We start from the raw sequence: 20,454 nt of genomic DNA, 5'->3' as shown, positions 1-20,454 counted from the left end.
TGAGTAGGAGAAACGACATGGTTTGCAGGACAATGGCATCCATAAGGAGGGGCTCACACAGAGGGGGTGTCTACTTGGTATGACTGACAATCCAGGTTTTCTCTTAAGAGTACTTGTCAGGAGCACTTAGTAATTGTATTACCTCTCAAACTTCATGGGCCTGGACCCCTCCTCAGAAACTTAAATTCTGTAGAAAGAGTGGGGATTCTGATGCATCTGCTTAATTTAAAGGGACTGAGAATAATCTTAGTCTCTCACCCTTAAGGCTAATGCCCACATAGAGCTCCACATAGAGCTGCAATCCTTTGTTTACAAGCCTGTCTCTTTAATATGTAAATTGCTTACGGAGAGGTTACAACTAATGCTTTATCAATTATTGATATTTTCAGATAACAGGTGAATGAGTTTCATCACTTGCTTTCCTAAGAAGTAGTTTTGGTAATAATCATTACAAAAACAATAATGGATTTCTGGCTGTCTTTCTCTCTTCCAACTTGTGAGAAACACAACTGCCTTAAGCTTTCACGATGATTTACAGTTGGTGATTTTATCCCTTAGTCATTTATTGTAGCATGCCCCCTTTCTATGGATGAGGAAAATGAAGTAACGTCTCCTGACATTCTCTTGTATCACCACCCTTGACGAGGAAAAGCACAGTTGGAGAGAAATAGGGCATTCCAGTGGGTGGAGCCACTCAAATAGTTGACAGGTGGTGCAGAGGCAACATAGCTCTTTCCCAGTAACACATGGTGAGTCAGATCCTATCCCAAGCCATCTCTTCTTCCAAGCACAGCAATCTTGAAATAAATGATTTAAAAAAACCCAAAAAAACAAGGATTTATTTTATATTAAAAAAAACACAATTTATTGAAAAAGAGTAACACTTTATACAATTCCCATTACAAAACCCCAAAATACCTATTTGTCTGTTTCCAGGTATGGTAGCAGAGTACAAAAATATCAAAATTAGATAAATTTTGGTGTAACCATTCTGTTGGCCATTTTGGACTATAGATTTCAGACTTTAGCAACTAGTAACCACATGTATTTATACTTGCCCATCACTAGGATCTATGTAGGTAGCAGTTCTTTGAATTATACATTCTAGGAGCACAGACTTTCAGGTTTGGAAGACACACTAAAATTTACTAGGTTCAAATCATATGATGGAGTCCTTTGGATAATATCCCCTATATGGTTTCACTATGAGTTACATTCCCAAACTACCTAATTTAGCAGTGTTAGCTGCCAGCTAATAGCAACACCTCTGATGACATTGCAGAACAGATATCCACCTTGTATACCTTTGCAAGTTACTAAAAGAAAAAAAATCTTCCATTCTTTGGTTTGCCAACATGTACCCTGTTCCACCCATTACATCTGCAAACTTGTCCTAGGTCAAGTCCGCATTCCTGAAAGGAGAAAAGCTTAGCCACAAAAAGCATCAGGCCATAGTGACTGAAGAAAATTAAGACTGCCCCAGAATCCTTTTCACTTAGTAATCTGAAATTCACTTTAGTGTCTCATCACTTGAGAGGTTGGTTAAAGCAAGAAACCTATTGCTTACAAATTGTCTCTTTTCAGTCATTTGAAAAGTAATCCAAAACCTATGCACTTAAATTCCTTAATTCTTTCCCCTAGTATAATACTTTTTACCTCACAAAATCACACTTACATGTATCCCATCTCACTGGATCCCCACAACAGCCCTGAGAGGTAGGCAGGTCAGGAAGTACAATCCTCTTTTTATAAGTGAAGCAGTAAATCTAGGGCAACCAAGTGCCCTGCCCAAACTCACACTGTAATTGATAGCACCAAGACTCACATCAGGTCTCCAGACACCGAAGTCAACACCCTTCCCATTACATCATCTTGCTCGAGTGAAGGAGCATTTTCCACAGACTGGAAAACGAAGGGCAATTGTTAAAACGGAACAGAGCACCAACAGCATGGTGGCCACCGTTGAAAGGAAGGAAACAGGTCTGTGGAGAAAGGAAGGTGCCGAGCAATGAGATGCCTGTGTCTAGGTTTGGTTCAATGACTTCTTAACAGACAATTTAGCAAACAGAGACACTACTTAGGCATACTTCATGTTCAAAGAATGAGCATAATATCAACTAATTAATACTTACACCACTCTAGCAGCTGGTTAAGTATCATTATCTCAATTTGACAGATGGGAAAAGAGGAGAAAAATTAAGTGACTTGCTTACAGCTACAGAGAGAATATTTTGTCATCAGGTTGTCACTACAGAAGGTCTAGCACTTCATTCAGACAAAAAGGCCATCCTTCTCTGGGACGAGGTAAACTATATGAGAAAACAATACAGTTTGAGGAAGGGGACAAGAAAAAGGTAGTTTGGGAGGATATACAACTGTGAATAAGTAGGTCAAAAAATTCAATCAATAGAATTGTGTCACAACACTTGGGAAAGCAGCACACAGCTCCTCAAGGGGACAAATATTTTCAAAGCAAACAAGTGTGTTACAGGTCAGAGTACAGGGAGCATATGGGAAGGTCAACAGGAATATACCATCTGGTCACACAGAAAGATCTGCTCCCAAAACTCTGGTCTGTAAGAGATTCTTATTGACTTTAGGAATTAAACTGTAGGCATATAAATGTGTTATCAGAATCTAGAGTTAAGCCCAATCTCACAAAAAACAAAGTCATGAAGAATGACTGAATGGTGACAGAGTAAGTGCTATAAGATCATGGTAAAAAAAATATGATACAAACATATGAAAAGGGCACATGTGAAGAACTGAAATAATTCATACTTGGTAAAGTAGGTCAGGTCTTCTGTGAAAGACATTAAAAGCTGATGAAGGAGGGTAAATGATATTTGACATATTATATATGTATACATAAAGAAAGAAGAGAAGAATACCAAATAAACTACTTATTTAATCAATATAAATATATTTTTCTTCTTTTAGATATATTTTAAGAATGCTGGTACCAACATAATGAGGTTTTACTACCTAACTTTTTTATAGAAAAATATGTACATGTACATATCTATATATATTTAAGGAATGCCCTCTCCCCACATTTGAGATGATGACTCAGTGGGAAGCAGTAATACAAATAGAAAAGGCTTCCCTCTTATATTGAGGAAAGGAGATAAAATAAGACTAAGTCATTTTTAGCAATGGGTATTTAACAAAATATGTTTTTTTGGTAATACCACAGTTCAGACTACAATAGTCAAAATCTAACATCTTAATGCCAATGACAGTATTTCAATGTTCATTTTCTGATTGTTCCAACAGGGTTGTCTCCTTTTGCTTCTGTGTCACACGTAGTCTTTCCCACTGGAAGGTGCAGGTTTTGGATAGGGCCTTGGTGTTGGGTAAGATGTTGTTTTCCGGGGACAGGAGCAGCAAAGTAGGGCACCTCCCAGAAGGCAGAGGGAAGCAGCAGCCCAGCCAGTGAAGAGAGCCTGACCAAATTCATACCTAAAAAGAAGGGAAAATGTATTTGCTTAATCAGTGAATCACTGGAAACTTCTCTAATATAATTAAAGAATGAAATCAATATCATACTCATTATATTTTTTCCACTGAAAAAAAAATCCCCCATGATCCCTTTAAGTTTTGTGAAGTACTTTAAGGTTTGTGGACACACACACGAGAATGTTCACATTGCAGTTGTTGACAATTTGCAATAGTAGATCAGGCAATGTGGCATGCAACACCAGGTTAATTATACAAATAGTTCCAGAGACTTTTCCATGCGTAGGAGACTTGTAAAGCATGTTTATATACTTTGGAAGTCAGGTTTGGACCACGGTTCTTAGGCTAAAACTTAACAAGTCATGCTATCACCATGTAGCAATCAAATTCTACAAAGAAACTGCTAGAGGGTGTTGGAGACTATTAGAGTTTTCAATAGTCAATCACTGATAAACACTGAAATCCGAAATTTATGGTTTTGCGAAAGACTTCTAAGCAGCTCATAGATCATTCTAGGTTAAGTTCATCCAGGTGGATGTATGAAGCCATACTTTTGGGGAGAAGATCTGTGACTGATGGTGGACAATAAGGAGAGAGAAGGGCTGGATCTAGAGTTATAAGGCCTGAGTTTGAATTCTGATGCAAACTCTCAACTGCTAAATTGTGGGCCAGTAACTCCTCTTCTCAACCTCAGCTGCTGCTTCTCTTAAAGCAGGATGACTCCATCTGCCTCACTGGACTGCTTTCAGGATCATGTGAGACAATGTAAATAAGCGTACAGTGCCTAGCAATTTATAAAGTGCTTTCATATCCATTACTGGTAAAATTTTAGCCTACTGAGCTCCAGCAGATTCTGTCTTTACAGTGTAGATCTTATGGGATGGGTTCCAACACAATCACTGCAGTATGTGTTCTCCTCTATGTGGGTGATTTCACACAAAGAAGCACACCTTATCTCTCCACCACTGGGATTTTTCATCCATTCATCTTAGCACTCAACAAACAATAATTACATCTTAACATTCTGACTCAGAATATAGTTATTCAGCTTTAAAGATGTGAACACAGTGAGACAAAGAGCGTGTCTCTGATCAAAGCGTGTCATTACGTGAGAGCCAAGAGTCAGCTCTTTAACTTCCACAACCTGCAATATTAAGAAGGATGACCTTTCTAAAGTTATTTTTATGGTTGTGATGAAACACAACATTTCAAAGTGCTAACTTGTCTTTTTCATAAATAAATTGTTTTTTCATAAACAGGATTAAACCATTAGAAATGACGTATTATTTGTTAACCTCTACAAGAGTACTATTTTTTCAATCAGTCATAAACTGTGTTTAGTTACAAATAATCACAAGTGTTAAAAGTTTCAGAATACACTTCAAAAATAAAAGTTCAAATATGTTGGTATCTTTATTAACATTAAAAACAGTTTTTAAATATGAAAAAAGGGCCAGCACACACTTGGAAAGTATATAGCTTAGAACTTTTCTACTTTGAAGTTCATTTTGTTATCAATACAGGCTGTTAAAGCAATTATCAGACTATTTTTAACATGAGTCACAGGCCATTCAAATTATTTCCAAGTTTGACAGAAGTTCCATAAAATTCTGGATAGCAAATCTGGGAAGCTACGGCACTAGTTGGACTTTGCAGAACATTAAAAGGGTATTTTCTCAGAGAACAATTTTAGGAGTGAACAGCATTACCTGGCATTGACCGGGGTCATGGGGTCATAGAATTCTTGAACAATTCTATTGCCATACCATGCTGTGGCAACTAAAATAGCCAGACCTACAGAAATTCAAAACAAAAGACTGTTAATCACTATGGAACACTGAGCATAAATATACGGCTCATTAAATTTACAAGTATTTTATAAGAATTAAATCTCATCAATAGTGCTGACATTTTTAATTTAATCCATTTTAATTCAGACGACTTTAATTTAGGGAGATTAGAGGTTCAGACGTGATTTATTCTAAGTATTCTCTTAAGACAGACAAAAATATTAGGTTGGAGTTAGGCATAGTTTATAATGTTCATGTCATTTTTTTCACTTAGAGTTGAAGGTCACTGGCACAAACAACATTCTGTTGGAAATATTCAGCAGGTTCATGTCATTTAAGATCTCTTTCAAATATATTGTTATACATCAGTGTGTTAGACTACTTTTGGTAAAACCAAAGTCCTTATTAGTAAAGCTAGTCACTTACAATACAAAAGGGAAGATGAAAACCCTTCTACATTCTTCTTGACCAAAACTCAAAATTCACATTTCTGAAGGATCAAAATGAAAGTAAATAGCTAGATTGCAGGAACGAGTAGGACCTGTCTCAGAGTGCACTAGATCACCTAAATTCCTACAGCCTCACTGGCCAGATGTGCCAGGTCTTGCCATGAGATTCGCTGAAGTGCCACATCAGATCAATATGTGCTGAACACTCAATTTCTCATGCCTTTCACATTTCAGTAAGGCCAGAGAAACCACTTAGTCAAAATAACCCACTCTATCATTTGTAAGAAGTATACAACACCTTGATTTTTCTTATCCAAAGAAATTAAATAACTTCTTTTTATAGCCATTCTAAAAATCCATCAATTTAGACAGATTAAATATTTCTGTGCTACCCCCTCTGCTCCCTTCCTCCTACAAAAAAAGTGGTCCAACCTAATTGCCTCTAATGCTTGAGAGAAAACACCATTGCTTTGGCTGCTCAAGTAGACCATGCAAATGCTGTGGAACTTGCAAGCCTCACTCCCTAGGAAGTCCCTGAGACTGGGGAAGTGATGGACGGGAGTTACAAGAAGGCAAGCGGAGGAAGGGTCCTACACAGTAAGTGCATTCACAGCCTTTGATGTAAAATCAAACTGTTGGGAATAAAATGCTATCCAGGAGTAATCTGAACAAACTTTAACCAAACCTTTAGCAAAGCCACAGGCACTCTTCCTTCATTATTGATGAAATCCACATACTTTTGTTAAAGAGAAAATGAGAAAAAAGTCTAATTCTAGTGTTTTCTAGTGGTAGATTATATCACTGGTGTTGTTTTCAAAAACAATAGACTACTACATACTACTATTACTATATATATATATACACACACTATATATATAATAGTCCATTTCAAAACAATAGACAACTACTATATATAATAGTCTATTGTTTTATATATAAACACAATCTTATTTAATATAAACCTTATTATTAGGCTTTACAAGTGACCTGTCCATGTCTTCTTCTGGCTTTCATTTTCTCAAAGGTCACATATCAACACTTGAATAAAGCAATACATACACATTTATTTTCTATGGAAAATGTAATCTCACTCTTTTGTCAAGGTTTTTTTCCAAGACCTTTCTCTATTGTTTTCTTTCTTAACTCATTTACTCTTATTCCCCACCATTCCAACATTTCGCCTCCATTCCAACTGACCTTTCTCTTCACTAATCTATGGGTAAACCTGTTTATTCTGGAGTCAGGTCTGCCCACGTGGAATGATGTCCTCATTTTCCTCCAATAATCCCAGTCTCATTCGTTCCTCACACACCTGTATGATTGACACATTCTTTATGTTCTCTCTCACCATTCCCCATCTTTCCCACGTAGTATCGGAAGAGACACTACAGAAATTTTCTGAATTACATAGAATTGTCCCTCAGTGTTTGCTAGATAGAAAAATCTCTCTTCACCTGGGGAGAATGGTTCTAACAACCGGTTGGCACCTGAAACCTCAAGGAATAAACCTGTCCACTGTGAATACAGATTTTCATTTGGTTCCTGTTTGAGAATGTGAAACTCAAATGGACTTAAGGTTCCTACGTCTTCTGATTTTAAAGGAACTGAATTCAATCGATTCAAGTGCAACAAATCCACCATAATCTAAGGAAACCAAAAACTATACCTTAACCCATGTCAGAGAGAGTTTAATAAGGTCTAAGGGGGACAGGGCCTCTCTTACCTGAAATAAGAAAGATCACGCCCCCAATGACAGCCATCCGCATCTTCTGTACCTCGTTGTCTTCCAGGCACTTCATACACTTCATGCCGACAGTGGCCACAAAGATGGCTACTAGTCCCAGCAGGATGCCAATCACCATCAAGGCGCGGGTTGCTTGCAGAGTGCCTGGCAGAAAACATCTTAGAACATGTAAAAATCATGCCTAAACCAACAAGAGAAGAGTGGTAGAAGACCAAGTATATTTCCATGTTGTATGGAAGAGAGAAAATCTAACCAGGAGTCAGGAGACCCTGGTTCTAGGGATGTCTCTGCAGGTAACCAACATAGTTTATTCTCCAGAAAAACAAATACCTGGCTGAACGATGAATAAGAATTCCTCCAGCTCTAACAGTTTATGTTTTCAACATTGAATTCAAAATCCTCTGAAAAAATAATTAATGATTTGGTTGAATAGGTTTAGCTGAACTAATACATTTTTAATCCTTACTAATGGAGTTTTTAATTCTGAAATAACAAGCATATGTGTTATCCTTAATGTTAAAACATTTATAATTAAAATGGTTTACAATATGTCTTGGTAATAGTCAATAGCTTTATACTCCACTCATCAAGCTGCAGAAAATCTGGGTGGGTGAACTTGGAAGACAACAAGTGAATTTCTCATAGATTGTCATGGCTGGAGCAACACGTGTATCTCCAGTGATGGCGGTAGGGTGGGAGATACGAATACCATTTTCTTAGAACAAAACATAATAGCCTTTGAGATGTTATTTTGGAACATAGTTGGTTTATATTCGGAGATAACACCAGTTTTTAAAACTATTTAAACTGCTATATTGTAAAATAGCAGATAATTCAATGTAGTATTTCTCAGGATTCCACTAATTTTCTAATTTCCTGTTATTGTCATTGGTATACTAAATCACAGTCAAATCGATAGGGCCAAGTTTGAGATTATGCCAGTAAGTATCTTAAAGAGTAAAAAGGTGATACCATCACTGTGGCATAAAGACACACAGACTTTCAAAGAAAAAAGAGCTGAAACTAAGCTGGTTAGATGAGTTTGATTAATTCTATCTTTATTTTCTCCTTCAAATAAAGATCATTATCTCTTTAACAGTGTTAACAGGTGACAAGTCTTTTTGCATATATAAATATTTACATTGTAACTGAGCATGCTATCTTGGGTGAGCTACTTATTATTCTTTGGGGCCATCTTGTTATTATGTAAAGTGTGAATGATGGTTATCTCTAACTGAGAAGTTGGAACAATTGACTTCTTGATGGTCTTCAAAAGTGGCTGACATCATGGAAAGGTTTTATATCTCACTCTCTAATTTAGACCTAGGCTCAGGTCAGTATTTTCAGGGTTGAGAACCTAGGCTACAAATCATAATTAAGACTAAAGATTTCTAAAATATCATTCAATTTTAAATTAATTTTTCCATCCTTGCCATAACCAGGCAATCTATGATAAAATCATAGTAACCACTTTTTGAAAGTATCAAAGGCATTTTTTTAACTGCATTTGAGAGATATTTTGGAAGCCAAGATACATTTTTACTTGATTCAATTAAAATCAAATCATAGGCACTTCCATGCTCCCCTCATAGATCTACTTCCCCATAAATGCGTGTGGGCAAGTGTGCACTGTACCCACACACTTATTGTAAGATTCCAGGGTGGTACAAGAACTCCTGAATCAAAACACAGGTTTCATGGACCATGGGTTTGTGAAACTTCTTCCTTGGAATCACAAACCATACTGTGGCATGAAGAGGAAAGTACTAAGGACTCCACAGTTATGGTGTGTCCTTCCTTTTGGTTTACCAACAGTTTTTGCAAAGACAGTCATTACTTAGAAGGAAAATTAAAAGTAAAATAACTAAGCTCTTATACATCACACAGATTTCAGATTTGGTCCTAAGTTTCACTTAGAAGGAAAGCATTTTCAGGCAAAGGAACACTGGAAGAGGAGATACTGAAAGTCACAATGATCCATGTAGAGGACGGGGGACCACCTGTCCGTTTGCCGAGGACTCTCTCAGTTTTAAAACTACAAGTCCTGACTCCTGAGAAGGTCTTCAATCCTGGACAAACTGGCAAAGCTAGTCACTACTGGAGTATGGCAGGATGTAAAAGTAAAATGAGGTGGGTTAGCAAGGTAGGCAGAAGGCATTTATCATGTAAGACTTTGCAAGCTAGGGGAAGGGGTTTGGAGTTTATTCTAAGTGTGATCAGAGGTCACTGGAGGGTCTTAAAGAAGAGGTGACAAGATTTTTACCCTCTGTCTTCATATGATAGCCCTTCAAGTAGGTATAGCCTCTTGCATCTCTCAACCACCTTTTGTTTGTTTGTCCATTAAGCTCAGTTTTCCAACCCTTTATTCACCACTGTGGTTGCTTTCTCTGATCTCTAAGTTTTCTACTTTGTTTGAGTTGTAGGGCCCCAAACCAGACCCAGCTTCTATAATCATTCCGATCTGTGCTTCATGTGAAAACAGCAGGCCACCAGCCCAGCAGGTCTAAGCACTTGGATCACAAGGTACTCTTCACGAGGAGTCTGCTGGGCCTCAATCTCCTGAGTCAGGCTTGTATAAAACCACCCAGGCAGGGAGCGTGCATGGATCAACCACTCCAAGGCTCCACCTGCACTCGCCTGGAATTATCTCATTTTCACTGTCTTCATCTCTAAGTTTGTTCCCCTTTCAGTTCTCAAAGAAAGCACATTTAATTCATGCCCCATTTTACTCTTTCCACTACTTTTACAAAATTTCTAAGGGGGAAGGGACAGATGTTTTGTTCTGTGTGCTACAAACCCTAGTATGTTTCATTTCTTTATAGAACAATGTATCATTTTCATAACGCACAAAAAATTATGGAGAAAATGGGGGAAAAAAACCCAGGGGGGGTTTTTCCATGATACTCAGGAATCATGTAAACCATATAGAGCAAGGGAATCATGTCTTGTTTTGAAAAATCTGACAAAGCAATAGTGTTATTTTGTGAAGCAATTTTTTTTTTTCATTTACGTCCTGGTATCCACTGACTTAGGAAATGTCACAAAATCTTATCTTGCATCACTGGAGACGTCTGGATGAATTCTTAACTACAGTGATATGTGTGGGGGATATGTAAAAATACAAAAAAAAGGCTGAGAATCATAACAGCATGAAAACTCACTAGTTGGGCATATGTAATGCTGAATTACAAATCAAAGTAAGCAAGTGTTGTATTACAAGTTATGAGGGTTTTATGTGCAGATAGAATCTAAACTGCACAGTTTTAAGGTGGAACCAGATGAATCCTTCAAATTAACGTCTTATGGAAGCCTTTTAAGTCAGAGATCTAAAATATGTAACTGTGAGCTCCTTGATGACTTGGCCAAATATTTGTTCATATTTCCATCCAAAGCATTAAGAACAGTACCTGGCAAGCTTCACGGATTATTCAATCTGTGTTCAGTGATTTTAAATTTGAACACGTCTTTATCCTTTAAAAATTCTACTATGATAGGTAAAACTACTCTTCTGTGTTAAGCTTAATCTTTGAAATAATACTGAGAAACACCTTCCTAGAAAGCCTCAGCATACTAAAATCTTGCTACATAAAGCCAGATCTAGTTTAGATCATTAAAAGCTAGAAACTCATCTAGGGAGAAAAAATTCATACTTTTTGTTTAACCCAATATAATTTTTAAAAATTTTCTAAATTTCTAAATTATGCATCTAATTAGCTTCCAAGATGAAGTTTTTCTTCTGGTGGAACAATGATCAGTAGGGCAGAGAAGTTGAGAAATATTTGAAAGCTGCAAAATATTTTAGACTAGAGAGATACAGTCTTGAACTATTATCTCTGAGTTGACCTGATTGGCTCAGATCTAGAAGCAAATATGTTCCTTTCTGGCCCATTAAATTTGCAGATACCTCTACAATATTATTATCACCGACTAAAGTTGTCTTTGGAGAAAATGGTTAGCAAACATTCAAAAATTTACACTATTGCTCCTCATCATTATCAGCAGTACACGGAGAAGGCAGTCTTTTAATTATATTATGCTTAGCTAGACTGATAATCTTGAGATTAAAGACTTCTTAAGGAGTTCTTACCACTTGCAACCTGAAAGTATAATTTGAAAACATACTTACAAAGATCTCTATTTATGAGACAAGAAATGAGTTAGAAGTTACTGATCTACTACAGTGAAGTTAATCAACATAAGCGTAGAAAGACAAGCATAGACAAGTCAGTGGAAGTTTTTTTTCTAAAGCTTTTCTAAAGTTTTACTATACAAGCAGCAGAATCTCCTTTAACTACGTGACATTGCTCATGCTGTTTACTAGCCATATTACTATATTTTTACCCTATGATTATATATCATAAACAAAGTAGATTTTAATTACATCTCTATCCTCACACAGTCTCTCTTTGCATCAGTAGTTCCTTAATAAGTATTAGGCAAATAAATAAACTGACCACTGGCTGACTAGAACAAAAATCCTCTTCTCTCCTCTGCAATTAAATGAACTCATCACAGAGTGTCACAGAACTATACTCCCATGACTTCTTCCCTTATTAAATTGTTCACTTTTGCTCAAGTTCAAAGTTTCTCAAGAGTCCTCATTGTTAGCATTTCCATTTGATTGACGTATGCACTGGTGGCCGTTGGGTGTGACCTTAGGACTCCAGCACAGTCAATAACTGTGGTCTGGGATGAGGCAGGGCCCACCCCTTTTCAGGACGTGCCAAGCAGTTTTGCTACCTTGTTTGTTTCTTAGAGAAATTGCCCCATGATTAAATGTACGCTTCTATGTTACCTCTGTGCCTCTTACTCATCACTCCAATCAAGGAAACCTAAACTATGCCCCTTGCCTGTTTCTGCTCCATCACTGCAGTTATTAACAAAGAATGTTGGCACTGGGAGGAATCAACACTTGCATCTTACCAATCTTCTTAGCTGCATTTCTAGGAACAAGGATAGGACCTGGCTCATGCTTGTCGAATGGATGAATGAGTCATGGATTCAGCTCCGCATTCCTCCCACTCTGCCCTATTTCATAAGCGGGGAAACTACAGCCCAGAGAGATTGAGTGGGTCACCATTATAAACATGGTTAGTTAGTGCAAGACCAGGGTAAGAATTGAGTACTCAAGCCTGGCTTTGGGTTTTGACTTTCATCATTCCAAAAGTCAGAACTAATTCTTGAAACGGATCTGAACACAAATGGCCCCTTAAACACCCTTGGTTCAGCAGGCATAACGCAGTCTAGGGAAGTGTAAGCAGGTGCCCTCCTCTCTGCCTGTGCTTCAAAGACTGTCCAAGTCAGTGATTTTGTTCTTTGATTGAGCCTAACATCATGGTGAGAGTGCTGGGAAACTTCACCGACAACCAATACTTATTAAAGCGCACCAACACACATGTGGATTCATGCAAAGCAAGTTGAACAGCCTAGAGGAACTTGTAAACAAATTACAGAATCCCAAGGCTAGATGAGACTTAGAGAAAGTCTAGCCTAACCTCCCATTTGTCTGGGACTTGGATTTTTCCCTACAACATTCCTTCAAAACGCCTACTTATTCCTGTTTTCACACCTCCCACCATGAAACCTCCTGGGGCAACCCACTCTTTGGACAGCTCTAGCTATTAAAGTCAAGCCAGAAGAAGCAATTAACTAAGCACATGAAATAGGCACTAGCTTGCCAAAAGTTTGAGAATTGGATCAAAACAAGGCAAGATGCACAGTTTAATCAAGAAAAGTCGACTGCAACTCTATCTGACACTCTTTTTTGTATATTCCAGCTATCAGTCATCAATGTCAATAAACATCCATACTTGGATGGAAGTGAAACTGTCTCAACCATAGTAAAACCGCAATCCACGGTGTAAGATTTGTTTCCCCAGGAAGTTCCCAGTTACATTTTCATAAACTGCTTTGCAAGAACCACCTAAAGAAGGCTGGCTGTATCTCCTTTCCTATATTGGCTTATGCACACCGTATCCCTACAGACACTGTCATGTGCTTTTTACAGCTGAAACTAATTAGAGAAAGGGAACAAGGGATTTTAACATCATCTAGTGCTACAACCTTGATAAATCCCGGAATCTCGGCCCTAAGTTGCCAAATGGGCTCCACTGGCAAAAAGAACAAGGTACAATTTCAAGAAACTTCTAGCTAAGCTTTTTACCTAAAAGCACTTTGTGGAACACAACTTGTTACAAGGAACACTGCTTAAATGTACAGATAATCCTGTTCACCTCTAGATGTCACAGAACTATACCAAAACCAGCCAATGAATCACCTCCCCAGCTCTCTACATCAGGTGGGTGTGCACACAACTGTCCAGGTAGGGAAACGGAGACAGGTAGGTTCTCTGGCCTCCATCCAAAGACATCTAGTTAGTTACTGGCAGGTTGGAGAGGGTCCAAGTGAGTCAAGTTTCCTTCTTCTGAGAATCAGTTTTGAGAGAAAGGCCTCAGCCCCACCTTCGATAAACTCTGGCTTTAACGAAAATGAAAAGAGAGGTCTGATCTGGAGTTAAAAAAAATTCATCAGGAAGAAATCTCCAAACTGTGTATGGGGGTAGAGGGAAGGTATTGTTTAGATCTTCTGCCACAGCTTTAAAAACTGTAACAGCTATATTAATTAGGAATAAATGAAAATAAAACATTTTAACACATTATCATGAGTAGGGATGACCTGTTTGAGTATTGACAACATGGATCAATCTGATTTCATTTGGTCCTTTAAGGCAGTTAACAGGAAACCTATTTAAACGTGTAGAAAATGAACTATTTTGATCAGAGGAATCAGAGACCTCTCTGGATTCGCCCTTAGAATGGTCTCCATCTGCCAATTCCTCAACATGACATGCCTGATACAATTCCTTACATGTATTTATCCATCCATGGGTAGATTCAATGATTCTATAAAGGTGTGTACCTAATATACTCCTTATGTTTGGCATAAAAGAATCCTAATACGGTAACTTTGAAAAGCTGAAATGACAACACTAAAAACTACCGTATGTACACTGACTCACCAAATTCCAGAGGTACTCAAGCGGTTTAAACAGATTTGGCACAGATTTAACAACTCTAAAGTATATAGCTTTTGACAAAACCACATGCAGGAGGGGGACAAAACAACTGAAGTAAAGTTGAGCGACGACAACACTGCTTACCATCAGCACACAAAGGGGACTTGTGGGCAGGCTTGTCTGTCTAGGCAAAGACTAAGGAAGCTTTTCTTCAATTCAGTCCAAGTGCATGACAGACACAAGGTTCGGGACAACTAATGTAATATCTCAAGGAAGATACTCTAGCCATGAATTGTTATTACCTAAGTAAGTGGGAATTTAATGAATTTCTGACAAGGCACTCAAAAGCTTTTATTTAAAAAAAAAAATGAAAGGAAAAAATTCCTGTCGTCTTTCCACCATCTTTAGGACTATTTCTCTCTACATAATCCTTTCTAACCCGACAGAAATAAGAAGCCAATATCCATGACACAGAAATTCCTTTGTGGAAGGCAGAAACTCAAGAGAAGACCCGCCCTCACTCTCCTGAATGCTGCACTCATCAGCTGTGTCTCCTTTGTGGCATTTGTCTTCAGGGGCTCCATTCTTCCCTTCAGATTATGAAGGGAGGTTATTTAGAACTTCTTTTTGTTGTCATCCTTTTTCCACCTGCCACCCACCTTCACTTTCCAAAATAACGTTATACAATCTGCCTCCTCTGAACACTCTTGGCCTGAAAGCTAAACCCTCTGGAGAATCTTAAGAGGCTTCTTCAAGGGACTTCCCTGGTTGTCCAGTGGGTAAGACTCTGTGGTCCCAACGCAGGGGGCCATGGTTCGATCCCTGGTCAGGGAACTAGACGCCGCATGCATGCCGCAACTAATAAGTACTCATGCCACAACTAGGAGCCGGCATGTCGCAACGAAGACCCCTCGTGCCGAGACTAAGACCTGGAGCAGCCAAAAAACAAAAGTTAAAGTTGCTCCTTTATTTGAAAAAAAAAGGAGTCACGGAAGGGGATGCATAGGGGTTTCCTCACACTTACTGGATCTTAAAAGTCAAAAGAATCAAAAGATTCAAACTCAAGTGAGTAGAAGACACTAGGTTGAGACATTCCATGTAAGAATGTGATTTTTCCTATGAAAACCCACAGTAAAGATAGATTGAGAAAAAAAAAAAATCCTATCTAATAACTTTGGGATTATCTATTTAATTTTACAAACTGGAGAAGCTACCAGGCTCCAAACTTTTCAAGGCATATCATTTTCTGGACCCAACCCTGCAGTTCTTCAATTTTCACAGAATCTGAGAATGCCCAGGAGAGGCCTAAGAGCTCAAGTTCGAGTCTGGCCTTCACTCGCTCCATCACCACCCCAGTCGTGGGCATGTAAGATGAAACCACACCTACAGAAAAGTGTCACCCAGGGTGTCAGAGGAAAAACAAGAGCTTAGGCCTGGGCCTCCCCTTCCCCAAGCCACAGGTCTCTCTCACTTCCTCACGGCAGAGCACGTGATCAGAAGACTTGATCCACTGAAGGTTGATAGACATCACACAACAGGGTCGTTCGGTAGCTACTACTCCAAAACGGAGCCACTGGGGGGTTGGGTCCCTGGGTCACAGCTGCGGGATTAGGGAGTGCACTCACTGTTCAGATTCAGCAAGGAGTCGAAGACTTTGCACTGGATCTGCCCGGTGCTCTGCGACACGCAGGACATCCAAAGCCCCTCGTAGATGGCCTGGGCCGTCACGATGTTGTCGCCAGCGTAGGAGCAAATCCTCCACTGGGGCAGCGCCGTGCTGACGATGGAGCCAATCCAGCCCAGGAAAGCCAGGATGAAGCCCAGCAGCTGCAGCCCCGCGTTGGCCATGGCTCGCTCGGGCTCCCGCACCGGCTCGGGGGCAGCCGTTGCACAAGCGGGAGTTTGCAGGTGCGCCCCGGGACTCCCGGGGGTGGCGGAGCTGCGCGGAGGAAGTTACTGCGGGGAGCCCTGCTCCCTGCGTCACCGCTGGAGAAGCTCTGGGTCCGGGTCCGGGTTGGCGCTGGAGTTGGTAGGCGAGAAGCCGCGGCTACTTCGGGGCCGGGACTGAGACGCCGAGCCGCTGGGCGCCGCGATTTAAAGCAGCCCCGCCCCCGGTCTGCCCGACCGCCGCGCAGCGCCCCCTGGCGGTTTCGGGGCGGCTTACGGGGAAGCGAGAGGGAGCGTGGGAGCTCGCGATGGCCCACGCGGCCGGGGCCGGAAGGCCCCGCCCCCTAAGTGGGGACAGGCCGAGGAGGAGCAGGTACGCCGAGTGTTTCCGAGCTCACGTCCTCTCTTTTCTCCCCTAGCTCTTTTCCTCTGTTAGCCTTCCCAGGCTTTCCATTCATTCAATCTACGTTTATCCAAACATGACTCCGTATGTCTAAACACTAAAAATGCATGAAGATGAAAAATAGATACCCTAAGGGGCGCAGTTTCATTTTCAACTTTTTTCCACTATCTGATTAAAAGACATTTCCTATCTCTCTCCACCCCTCTTTCCTCCCTCACACACACCTCCCTTCGGTTCGGCCTCCTCCTCCTCCTTTCCTCCCTCTGCCCCCTTCTTCCCGTCAAGATCTCTCCTAGAATCATCTTTTTGCAAGGGTTGTAAGCAATCTTTATACTTTATTGATTGGGAAACTGAGACCCAGAGAAGAAACGTGATTTCCATAAGATCACACAGCAAGTTAGTAGCATATGCAGTACTTGGTTCTCAGCCCACTCTGCTTTCTAACTGCTTCTCAGCTTGACCCAAATGTATGTCCTTTGATCTATTATCATCCTTATGAAAATGCAGCCTACCCTGTCCCACCCCTACACGTGTATACACACACACACACACACACACACACACACACACACATACACCCCCCAGCCTCTTCCCCACAGCAGTTTGTCTTAGAGCAGTGATTCAGTCTCAGAGGGACCCGGCCAATCGGCCTCTACTCCTCCAAAGTGTGTTTCCTTAATGAATTATCAGGTGCTATTCCTCACAGGTGACAGCGTCCCAAAAGTCCCCACCCCCAGCAGAAAGAGGCCCGGACTGGGTGGGATTAGGAAGTTCAGGTTCTGACTCCGTTTTTGCAGTGACTGGCTATGGTCAACACCTCAGGTTTTAGTCTAGTTCAGCCTTTGGTTTCCCTGTATGGGTCTCTAAAGCTTCCTTCTTAATAGTTACTCAGAAGTGTACCTCAGGTGTTGTGGTCTGGAATAATTAAAATGTTTTCCCGGCTGCTTTGTGTGTGTGGTGCCAGAGTGTTGGAAGGAGAAGCTTCTATGGTTTTAGTAAGAACGGAAACGCCTGGGAGGCAGAGGTAAACATGCTAAGGAGAAAACAAGATATGCTTTGATATTTACTACGGCAACTGCCAGTTTGTAACAAGGAGGGAACAATTTACAAAGAAAAATGTTAATAGTGTGAATGAGAGGAGTGAAAACAACTCTACCCCTTGGGGGATTTTGGTAACGGGGGAGGCTATACACATGTGGGGCAAGAGGGAACATGGGAATCTCTGCACCTTTTGCTCAATTTTGCTGTGAACCTAAAACTGCACTAAAAAAAAAAGTCTATAAAAAAGCGAAAAAGAAAAACACCCAAAACCCTACCACCCTCACTTCCACCTGGCTGTATCCAGATATCTTCTGAAGGTTTAAATCCAAAGGATAAGTCTGCACAGAGATTTGGGGACTAGCAATGAATAGGGTAATACATGAGCTGGATGAAGAGATTTAATTTGGAGTAAGCAAGATTAAAACAAGTGGGTGATGTCCCTTATCTGAAAGCCACCTCAGACCCCAGGAAGGCTCTCAGGCAGCTCTGTAGGGCAGGACCACATCCAGGTTGAGTCCTCAGAGTCTGGGCCCACAGTTAGCAGTTCCTTCTATGTCCAGATGAATGTCCTGTGGGGTCCTGTAGTTGTAGATGAAGAGGTGTCAATCACATCTGATTTATTTGTTCCCCAGGACTATTAAGCTCAGAGGAGGTTCTCATAATATACTATAGGACGACACCACCACCATGTGAGTCAAATAGTCCTGTCTTTTTGTTCCAGTCAGTTCAGAATTAAAACTATGAGACTAAGAATGATAGAAGAGAGTAGAGACAAAGAAACGATCCCAAGAGGAAGCATGGCAGATTCTCAGAAACGGGGAATGATGAGCATAGGAAAGCCATTGGGAGACAAATGTTTCACTTAGTGACAATGCATGTTACTGTTGACTTTTCAGGCTTTCTCAGGTCGTAAAAGCAGAATGGATGAACACATTTCTAAGTAAACAATTGGCTGTATAATTATTTAGGGCTTGAGAGAGGAATCAGTACAAATGTGAAAGTTTAACATAAATTCTAGTATTAGAACATGAAGGTTACCAATACTAAAAACCATTGGTGCTTGCCTGTCATAACTACTATTTAAAACAGTCCTTTGAGTCCCCTTGGAGTTTTTGAGAAAGTAACGAGGTGTTAAGTGGTTTAAAGCACAAATTTTTGAATCCTGGTTCTATCACTTACTAGTAGAGTAACTTTGGAAAATTTATGCAACATACTTGAGCCTTAGATTTTTCCTCTTTCAAATGGGTCAGTAAAACTCTACTTCATCGTGCTGTGATGGTTAAGCAAGTTAATATGTGTGCATTACTTAAAACAGTAGTTAGTACATAGTAAGCACATGAAATGGTGGTTATTATATCAAGCAGAACAGATATATTTAATTTACTAACCCTGCCATTTACAAATGATCCTCACATTTTTCCAGAAAGACTCTTTTTCTTGCCTTGATTATGTTAGAATCCCACTTAATGTCATCGTTAAATCATGGTGACAGGATAGGAACTGTTTCTAGCAGGCAGATATTTTATATTCAGAAATCGAAAAGGCAGTAATGCGAGGGATGGGGGGCTTTAGATGAGATTTCTGGGCCCTTTCTCCTGGCCCTCGACAGTGTTCCCCTCCAAGTCCTGTGTAGTGTCCTTTCCGAGAAGGGATGAGCCAAGAGCAGAGGAAGGATGGAGACACGGTACCGCATGACTGCAGATCAGCATGTCTCTTCAGAAAGTTAGGTGGGAAAATCCTTAGTTTATGATTTGTATTAAGTCTCTGTCTAGTTATCATGTGGACATAAATTTCCCCCTTAGTCCCTCCCATCAGCTCCCAGCCTAGCAGACCTATCTCTTCAGAAAAGAGAGAGAAAAAAAGATGGAATTTTGCCGTAAAATCTACTCTTTGAATCATAATAATTTACTTTGAAGCAAGCTGGTGAAGGACTGTTCACTTACTTTATCCGTTTGCTTATGTTCTGTTTGGGGGAAGGTTTCCTTTTAAATGTCAGAGATGTTAGAGACACCCCACTAATTTGACCATGAAAAATCAAGGTCAAATTATGATATTTTACTTTTAATCTCTTTAATGTAACACTAACTGTATGAGGCAAGGTTCTCCGGAGAAACAGAACCAATAGGAGATATAGATAGATAGATAGATTCCTGTATTAAACATGATGTTAGACAAGTTATATGCATATAATATAAAATAATGTTACATATTATATGTATATACATAGAGAAGGAGAGATTTATTTTAAATAATTCTTTATTTATTCTTTATTTATTCTAACTATTCTTTATTTTAAAGAGTTGGCTCATGAAATTGTGAGAGCTGCCAAGTCTGAAATTTGTAGAGTAGGCCAGCAGGCTGGAGACTCAGTAAGAGTTGATGTTGCAAGCTTGAGTTTAAAATCTTGCAGGCTTGAGAATTCTTTTTTTTTTTCAGAAACTTCAGTCTTTATTCTTAAGGCTTTCAACTGATTAGACGAGGCCCACCCACATTATGGAGAGTAATCTGCTTTACTCAAAGTCTAGTGATTTAAATGTTAATCACATCTAAAAAAATACCTTAACAGCAACATCTAGACTGGTGTTTGACCAAACAACTGACCACTGTAGCCTAGCCATATGGAGACATAAAATTAATCAATACACTAACTAATGCTTACTGATCAT

The 20,454-nt window shown here is 39.8% G+C and overlaps 1 protein-coding gene and 1 pseudogene across 2 annotated transcripts in view; one reads left to right on the top strand and one right to left on the bottom strand.

The window, feature by feature from the left end:
• The window catches only part of LOC309629339 (craniofacial development protein 1 pseudogene), a 368,808-nt pseudogene that overhangs the window by 328,846 nt on the left and 19,508 nt on the right, over positions 1-20,454 (top strand). The gene's annotated exons all lie outside the window — the stretch shown is intronic.
• CLDN1 (claudin 1) lies at positions 852-16,553 on the bottom strand. The gene is made up of 4 exons (XM_082393384.1): positions 16,083-16,553; positions 7,422-7,586; positions 5,169-5,253; positions 852-3,462 (listed from the first exon to the last, which is right to left on the bottom strand). Exons 1-4 carry the CDS (start codon positions 16,303-16,305, stop codon positions 3,300-3,302), a joined length of 636 nt encoding a protein of 211 aa, XP_082249510.1. The 5' UTR covers positions 16,306-16,553; the 3' UTR covers positions 852-3,299.

This window comes from Balaenoptera borealis (genome assembly GCF_965194805.1).
Source record: "Balaenoptera borealis genome assembly, chromosome: 5".
NCBI classification, from domain to species: Eukaryota; Metazoa; Chordata; class Mammalia; order Artiodactyla; family Balaenopteridae; genus Balaenoptera; species Balaenoptera borealis.
This window is presented reverse-complemented; position numbering and strand designations above follow the sequence as displayed.